The sequence below is a fragment of the Trachinotus anak genome, unplaced genomic scaffold (genome assembly GCF_046630095.1).
Source record: "Trachinotus anak isolate AG129_WGS33_773 ecotype Australia unplaced genomic scaffold, CSIRO_AGI_Tana_v1 ptg000013l, whole genome shotgun sequence".
Lineage (NCBI taxonomy): Eukaryota > Metazoa > Chordata > Actinopteri > Carangiformes > Carangidae > Trachinotus > Trachinotus anak.
The window spans coordinates 21,270,996-21,280,000 of record NW_027273864.1 but is presented as its reverse complement, the minus strand read 5'-3'; the positions used below and the strand labels follow the sequence as shown (position 1 = coordinate 21,280,000).

General features: G+C 39.8%; 1 protein-coding gene across 1 annotated transcript; it reads right to left on the bottom strand.

Annotated features, from left to right (window-relative positions):
- Window positions 1–5,574, bottom strand: lmod1b (leiomodin 1b (smooth muscle)). Its single transcript, XM_071493598.1, has 3 exons — window positions 4,242–5,574; window positions 1,315–3,036; window positions 1–1,236 (listed from the first exon to the last, which is right to left on the bottom strand). The coding sequence occupies exons 1-3, from the start codon at window positions 4,527–4,529 to the stop codon at window positions 1,210–1,212; spliced, it is 2,037 nt and encodes a 678-aa protein (XP_071349699.1). The 5' UTR covers window positions 4,530–5,574; the 3' UTR covers window positions 1–1,209.
- Window positions 5,575–9,005: the final 3,431 nt, after the last annotated feature.

Below are 9,005 nucleotides of genomic sequence, written 5' to 3'. Positions count from 1 at the left end.
TATTGCAAAAGTCAGTTAATTTAATTAGCATATACTGTACATATTCATCTTAATGATATCAGCCAGGCATAACATTACACTTGTGATTTGTCATTGCAGACGTACCAGAATCTTTTATTGAAGACATACAGGCTCTGTAAGAAAGGCATGTGTAATCAAATATGGCAGAGAATCTTTCATTACACAGGACACATACAGTATGAGTGCCACTCTGATTTTTGTTTATCACATTAACTTCCTTTAGAAATGACATTCACTTAAAAGTATGACATAAATCAACGGGAGTGTTGATATAAGCCAGTAATGTTTTCCAAATCCCTAAAGGTTAAGACATGTAGATGTATTACATAAAAGTTATGTAAGGTATTCAAACACCCAGGCTAGAATGATTCTGTACAAAATATAACATCAGATACTGAGGGACAGCCATTTGCACTTCCTGATAAAAATGTATTATGTAATTATTTCCATGCTTAAACTCTTTCATCATGCACCAGGAATCCACTGGGCTGCTTTCCAATCCGTTAAACCTTGCCTGAGATGTCTTGAGATTTGGCAATGAGACACACAATCAAAGACCACCTTGACTTTTTTTTTTTTTTTTTAACCAGGTTTTCTTAAGTCAGGCCGCCATGTTTGTTAATTCCCTGATATTTCCGCCATTTCAGAATTCCCAGTTTGAACAGATTTACAACTGACATAAGTCTAAGGTGGTTTCCCTCTCCACAAATAAATAAATGGTAAAATTAATGTCCAATATGTCATTGATAAACTTTGTATAATAGAATTTTATAGTAACTTTTATCTCTTATTAAGCTCATCGCACACTCCCACCACGCTCACATTCAGATGCATACACAAGCCAACGTTATATGATCGGCTTCATATTATCTAGTGCAAATAACCAGCGAAGCGTCAATATGAACTAAGGAGAAACAACCACAAACTCATGGCACTCTCTGCAGTCGGCTAATAGAGAGCCCTGCATCACTCATTCTCCACAGAGTCCTTTTGGTCCAGTGTTTGAGGGGAGAACTCATTGTGAGGGCATTTCATCCAACCGATGGGCATCTCATGTTTCACTTCCTCCATCTGTCCCACAGCTCTTCAACTGCAGCTGGGGGAATGTAGAGTTCGTCTCCTTGAAAACCTCCTTGGTGTCGGTTCTCCCGCTCTCTTCTCTCTCACTTTATATTCCAACAGGTATTGTTACTGCAACCACTTTGGCACCGGCACCTGTGAGAAAAATAAAATGTAAGTATTTCTGGATGTGCCGTGACTGAGCTACCCTTTCCATAAACCCACCATACGCACCTTCTTGAGTTGTTTTATATTGCTTCCTCTGATCGAGGCAAGCAGTTGGTCCCTTGAGTTCTTACTACCACCTGGAGTCAGAGAGTTCCTCATGTTGTTTACGTCCAGCATAGGAGGCGGTGGAGGTGGAGGTCCACCCCCAGGAGGAGGTGGAGGTGGTGGTGGCCCTCCAGCTCCTCTTTTTGGTGTCAGCTTGGGTGAAGGCATAGGTGAGGGTATGGGAGAAGGTTTGGGGGAAGGTTTGGGTGAGCTTCTCAGAGATCCTCCACCTCCAGTCTTGGGCACCTCCAGTGTCCCTTTCTTTTCCCCATTGGCCTGGGCCTGCTTCTGCTCCTGCAGGCGCCTCTGTCTCTGTCGGTCCATGTTGCGACTCAGTATGTTTGTTGTGGTCATTCTGGGCCCAGCTAACTCGAAGTGGTAGCCCAGTTTGAGCAGGGTGGTGTTTTCTTTCAGAATTTTGGTCATCTCCATCTCAGTCTTCCCACCGCAGATGTGACGCTGGTTTTGAAAGCGAAGCTCAGTCAGTGTGGAGTTGTGTTGCAGCGCCTGGATCAGAGACAGGATGCCCTTGCCGGTGAGATGGTTGGAGTCAAGGTTGATGCTGGTGATAGTCTTGTTGCTGCGTATTGTGCCAGCGATGGCGTAAGCCACATGGTCGTCTGCACGGCAGTTAGCCAAAGCAAATGTTTTAACATGGGTGTTGTTCTGCAAAGCCTCTGCAAACTCGATGAGTGTTTTCGTCTTGATGACCTCTGAGTTGTTGACATTGAGCTCAGTGAGGGAGGGGTCGTTGCTTCGAACCAGCTCCATCAGCTCATCAAACATGCTTGACTCTTCATCCTCCTCTTCCTCCTTCGCCTTGCTGTTAGGGGTGTTTTTGGCAACACAGTTGCCAAGTTTCTCAGTTTCCTCAGCTTTTTTAACTTTTCCTTTACTGACATCTTTTTCCTTTTTCTCCTCTGTTTTCTTCACTGTGCCAACCGTCTTCTCCTTCTCTTTCACGTGGTCACTGTGGTTGACCAACTCTTCTCTATCTGTTCTTTTTTCAGCCTTGTCGTGTTTCACCTGCACCTCACCCTTCAAAGATGGTTGTCGCTCAAGTTTGACATCAGGTTTGTTTTTATCTTCAGCTTTTTTCTCCTCTGCTTTTGGCTTCTTTTCTTCTGGTTTAATCTCCTGGCTTTCTTGTACCTTACTCTGCTTCTCTACCATTTTAGAGACAAGTCCTTGTGTCCTGATACCCTCTGATTTTCTCTCCTTTTCCTTGCCCACTTCCTTTTCACTTTTTTCTCGTAGCTTTGAGATAATGTCTTTGGTTTTGCTGTCGTCTCTTCTCCTGCAGTCTTCTTTCCTCTCCTTCTCTCTGCTGTCTCCCTTCTTCTCCTGTAACTTGGAGATCATATCCTTTGTTTTGCTACCTGTGCTCTCTCTGTTTTCTCTTCTGTCTCTTAGCCTGTTGTCTTCACATTTCTCCTTCTCATTAGTCTCCTCTTTCACGTCACTGTCGTTGCTCTCCTGCTTCCTGTACCTACTTGAAAGCCGACTTCGCTCGTCTTTTGAACTTTCAGGACCTTTGCTGTTTCTGTCGTCCACCTTGGTATCTTTTTCTCTTGTGATACTAGCTTGTCTTCGTAACCCTACTTTGATGTCATCATTTCCCTCTTGGCTCAGGCCCATCTTCCTCAGGTATTCCTGCTTCCTGCTCTCTTTCTTCAGCTCACCCTGTAGGAGAGCAAATATGAGGAGCGTGATATGAGAAATGATTTTATATTATACAATTATAGGGTTATTTTAAAATAACTTCCTTATGTGGGAGTACACCAAATTAAACAATCAAATTACAAAACTCGGCAGTCTTTCTGCAGACTTGAAAGACACCCTCAAAGTCCAATATTTCAAATATTTTATTAGCTCTACAGCACAGAGCTTGTTGTTACAGACATACAGTATGTACTGTATGGCAGGTAAAGGATAACACCTAACCATGCAAATACTTGTGCAAATACTGTATATCTTTACTTTAAAACAGCTCCTCAGCCATCTGCTCATGTAAACACACATTCTCCCAGGCACAACATGGCATGTGTGTTTACAGCCAGCAAAAGGACAAGGAACCATTTTTTATAGTGCAGGGATACTTTTGCAGCAAGTAGTTTGCTGAGTGTTTGATTTGTGAGTCTCCATCTGTTTTGCTGTGTGAGGCCGCAGCCCTGGCAGATGTATCCTTAAAAGGCAGTGAGCGTAGAAGCAATCAACCAAGGAATTCCATCAGGCCGGGATTAAGAAGCTCCGCAGGGCCGCCGCTCCATCGACTGAAGTGCTTCTCCTTTAAACACAGAAACTGCTAGAAGTCTGGCTTTGTGACTGTCAACCGAGGAGGGCTCTTTGTGTTAAAAATCTTTTATAGCATGACATGGGAATAAAAGAAATGGTTTCATGTGTTTCTGAGGCTGTTTCTCTTGTGAAGAGAGAATTCATAATGTGAAATGGATGTAAGCAAGCCTCAGAGGGGAAAAAAATATTTTTTCTGGCACAGAAGCCAACTCTGGGGACCACTATTTATGAGCTGATGGACTGGACTCAGGGTGCATGAGGTCCTCTTGGTGTTTTGCTTCAAGCAAAATGAAAAATAGCACATGAAAGCTATCATTAGAATACCTTGGGACACTGGATGTTATGTAATACTGTAATCCATCTGTCATACATTGTTGTTGGATTTTATAAAGCCTTCTAACGTCACCCATTTTCAGGTTATTTCTACTGAAAATTACAGGAAGGAGCTCAAATATAAACATCTGAGGATTGTAATATATCTTCACAGAAATCATGAATTTGATCACAAATCAGTCATGGGTGTTTCTTTCATGTAAAACTCAAGTCAAGCTGCCACGAATGCAGATAAGGAATCAATTTAAGCATCCACTAACCTCAAGGGACTGTTCCCTCTGACTGAGCCTCCCTTTAGTGTCACTCTCCTGTCTGCCGTCCAGTTTAGCATCCCGGACGTTATTGCTCTTAGGTGGCTGCGCAGGTTGGCTCTCCCCTTGGATGATGATCTTGCCATCCTCTGGGTTGAGGTCAGGCACTTTCATCATGGTCTTCTCCAGCTCCTCCACTTCCTCAGGGGAGAGTGTGGACAGCAGGTTGTCCAGGTCTGGGTCCTCGCTGACCTGGCGGCCCGTACGGGTCAGGCCTCTCACCTTTCTCCTAGACATGGTTGCCTACAAAAAAATCTGGGGTAAAGGCTACACCCGTGGAGGAGAACAGAGAAATGTGGTTGCTTTGGAGCTGCTGATGGTGTTAGTACAGTATATCCCTTTAATTAAAAAACAGATCTGTCATGTAATTTCTCTCCTATGGGGAGAGGTCAAGTATTCTCATGGGCCAAAGCTGATGTCCTGCTGTCCTGCTGTCCTTCCACGTCCCGCTCACCAAAAAGCCACCGGAGGCATCAATCCTGGTGCAAAGAGGCTAAACTCAGTGTTGCACTGAGGGGTACCAATAACGAACTGCATGAGGCTCACATCATCAAAGTGGGCTGTGAGGCTGGACATTCTTCGAAATCCTGTGAAAGTGCATGTCCATATTTAGTTCAGGGTACACACTCCTTTAAAGGTAATGGGAAGGGCTGAAGTTTACATAGATGCCAGAGCAGAGTTACAGAGACTTTCTATTATACAGTTCTTGTTTATATTGAGACCAGTTCCTGGTTATTTCCCTAGTAATTAATAATTTTTAAAAAGCTGTAAATGTCATATTTGATAGTCTGCCAAATCAGAAGCATCCCTGTTTCTCAAAGGAACTTTTCCTAGTTTGTTTCTTGAAAAGAAAAACAACAAAAAAGCATTCCTTAATTTTTTGGGAAAACAGTTCAAGTTAAAAAATATAATTTTGTTTTTGCAAGAGCTCTATTTAACACATCAAAGCCAGTGATTTAGGGGGATGAATTATGTTTGATTCACACAGTGAAATGAAAATATCCCACTGTTTTTATTCAATGACTGGCTCTAGAATTTGGAGGCTGTGCAGCACAAATCATGTATTAGGTCAAATAAGCAATTACTACCTGAAATGAGAGTCAGGGGAGTATGCATGTTTAAGAAACAAAAGGTTCATGTAATTATTTTTGTTAAAGAGGTGAATTTATGGGACAGCTGAAGTAGTGAAAATGTTTAGTACACTTTGTAAGCTTAAAAAATAAATTAATTGACATTAGTGTAGTGGGGATTATGAGGAAGTTCCAAAGTAAATTCTGATTGAGATTGAGTAATATAAATATATGTTATATAACTAAAAATGCAAAATGTATGTGTCACAGTTGTAAGGCAGACTATACAATTACATTTTGTGCATGCTTGAGTGCAAACATGCAAATAAAAAATATGTTAATAACTATCAGTATTTTACACCTTTCTTTTGGATAAGATGTTGCTTGTAATGAAATAAGTGGGGAAAAAAATCAAATATCTGAACACATAACATCGATTGGAGGATAACGTGGACATCTAGTGGTCAAAATGATGTAATCACATACTAGACCCCTTTTTAAAAATGTTATATAATTATATTTCTTAGAAACATATGCTTTTAAAAATATAATAAATGACACAGCAGACTGTTGTATTTTACATTCCAAAGTTAAATTTTATGTTAATAGAAATAAAAACTTTTCACTGACTTTATATTACAATGTCATACCATCCATATGACAACAGACAAAAAGCCTTATCTAGACAAGTTATTTTGCCAACTGATGTCAGTTTCAGTAAACACACTCATGGAGTTGGTTTAGAAGCACAAATAAACAGAAACATCATTGAGCAAATGTTAGGTCAAACTACATATAAAGCATCTTACAAAGAAAACTCCAGGGTTCTCTTTGTGCTTTACAAACGCTTAACAGATCTGTACATATGGACGTCGCCATTGAATTTAAGCTGTAAACCAGCAGGAATAACGTTATCTGATTCATTGCATGGTTTAGAGGTGAGACAAGGTACAGCACTTAGTCTCAAAGAAAAGTTTAAGAAAGCCCAGGCTTCTGTGATCAGCATGAAATAACTTTTTTTTTTTTTTAATATGTGCCTCATTTGACTTTCAGGTTGAGATACATTACTCCTAAATAAAGATAATCCAGGCATCACGTATTAGTAGTCAGTTAAATATACAACACATGCTAGAGACGTCATGTTTTACAGTTCATACAAATTACAAGAGCACAGGGCTGTTTTTGTCTGCACAAGATGCTAAACGAGACCAAATTACAGATGAATTCATTTACAGGTTATAGACCCTGACCTCACTGGAGCCCCAATCTGTAAGAAAATTTGAAAGAATAGTTTGATATTTTGGGAAATGCACCTATCTGCTTCCTCACATCTGAACCATAAGGGTGGGTGATATCACAACATTTGGTTTTGATCTAATACCAAGCAAAATCAGGGCCAGGTATCGATACTTTTCATTGTTAAAGGCAGCTAATGGAGAGAAATGTCACGATTTATGAGGTGAATGCATTATTATTAGGCCACCTCTGAATATTTTTTATATTATTTATATTAATTATCATCATATTACCAAACATGAGGCATGTCCTTTTACTATTCTCATGTAATTACTTAATAAAATGTAAACAATCATACATGTAACATAAAACACATTTTAAATGGTAAATTAATCTCATGAATTTTCTGTACTAAAGATCTCAGCATGAAACTGGGAACAGATGGCTCTGTCTGCGGGTAACAAAATCCACCTCCTAGCAACCCTAAACTCACAAATCTGCACACTAGACCAGACCTTGTCTGTTTGTTCCTGTGTGAAAACCTAAGTACATAAATAACAATTACTCACATTATATGGTTTTATGTGCTAGACCATTTCTTGACTGGTAATCAAACCACTGCCTTGCAGCAGGCACATTGTTTAAACCGTAATTACAAGCAGTTGAGTCAGAAAAACCAGTAATGTCAGCCCCCAACTTTTAATTACAAGTTGGACTCATTGGGAAAAAAATTCTGACAGCAACAAAATCTTCCACTTAGTGAAAAGAACTACAGACATGTCAGCAAACTGTTGGTAAAATGGCTGCAAATGCAAAATAAAATCTAACAGTAACACTAATGTATTGCATTCAGCTCATTTTAAAGGCGCTATACATGTATCTGGTTTTCTGCTACAAATGTGTAACACAACAAGTAGCTAATTTAGGTTGTTTATCTGCTGCGACTACAAGCTTGGGATCACTTCACAATAGTACAATTTTGAAGTACTTGTACTTATTTATAGTCTTGCTGCATCTTCCCCATGTAACATTTTGAATAAAGGTCTGTTACTGAGTATTTCTACATTATGGAATTGCTATTTTTACTTAAGTCAAAGATCTGCACACTTCTTCCACCCCTGTGCCATAAACATAAAGGTGCAAATAAGCATATCTCCCAAAATATCAAACCTTTAAAGAGAGGTGGTTAACAAAATCTGCTTTTTCAACAGTAGTGATTTTTGGCTTTGTAGCTTAGTCCAGAAGGTGAGAACCCATTCACAGTAAAAGGTAACCTCAATGATAATAAATACCCAGTGGAAAGATGCCAAAATGCCAAAATGTCATATCTTATGTTACAATAACAATACATTGTTTTAAAATAACTCGTTACATTATCATAAAATATTCAGCTGAAGAACAGATTTACAAAATATTTATTTAAATAGTTAATCTCTCTTTTTTTCATAGTTAATTATTGTAAGGCGGGACATTTTGCTTTATCAAGCAGCATGACCTGCAGCTCCCCTGACCTGATATGTTACAAGAAATAAACAAGTATGCCACTATAAAACATCCTACCTGGCATTATGGGATTCATCTTAAGACTCATTTCTAATCCATTTAAAATGAGAAAAGAAGCAGGAGAGGACCGATAACTTTGACTGGGTAGCATGCTGATGTTGAGATGTCACATTAGAACAGCGCAGCTAATATATTACCATGAAGTAATCAGTTGTGAAGAGACGAAGTTGAAACTAACATGTGACTAAAGGCGTCGTTACACAGAATTAGGACTACCATAAAATTCATTAGGTCATCTGAGCAACTTTAAGGCAGTATCAAACTGCCTTTAACCCAAACATGTCACCTTTTTAATCAAACATGTGTCCCGTATTTCCAATTTGTTTTTCACATTAGCCTCTACCACATTACAAAAGAAACACTGAACATAGATATAAAGACATCATGTTATCATATTTGGAGAACGTGGATCAGTGACTGAGAAGACCCGGTATGTCGCAGTTTATCAATCCTTTCGAATTTAACAAAAGTGAGGAAGTAAAGCATTTTGCCCTTTAATAAATAACAAGGGAGTGCATTATCATTGTTGTAAATCCTTTTTTACCTCTCTTCTGGAATGTAATGAGCCCTGTCTTTAGGTAACACCCTGCCACTGAGGTGAGCGTGTCAGAGAGCAGAGGTGGCAGCACAGAGTCGAGACGCCAGCCGGATACCTCCTCAATTTCGGGGATGGCGTGACGCCCTCTGTGAAACCCGCCCGGAGCGATCAGGCGTCAGGTTGCAGAACAGAATTTGATCAACGTAAATACTCCGGAAAAGTAGGACAACGTTGCAAATAAACAACGAAAAGAGAAAAAAAAAAAAAACCTTAAAGTGCCTCCTTCCCCTTCTCTTTCACAGGCAA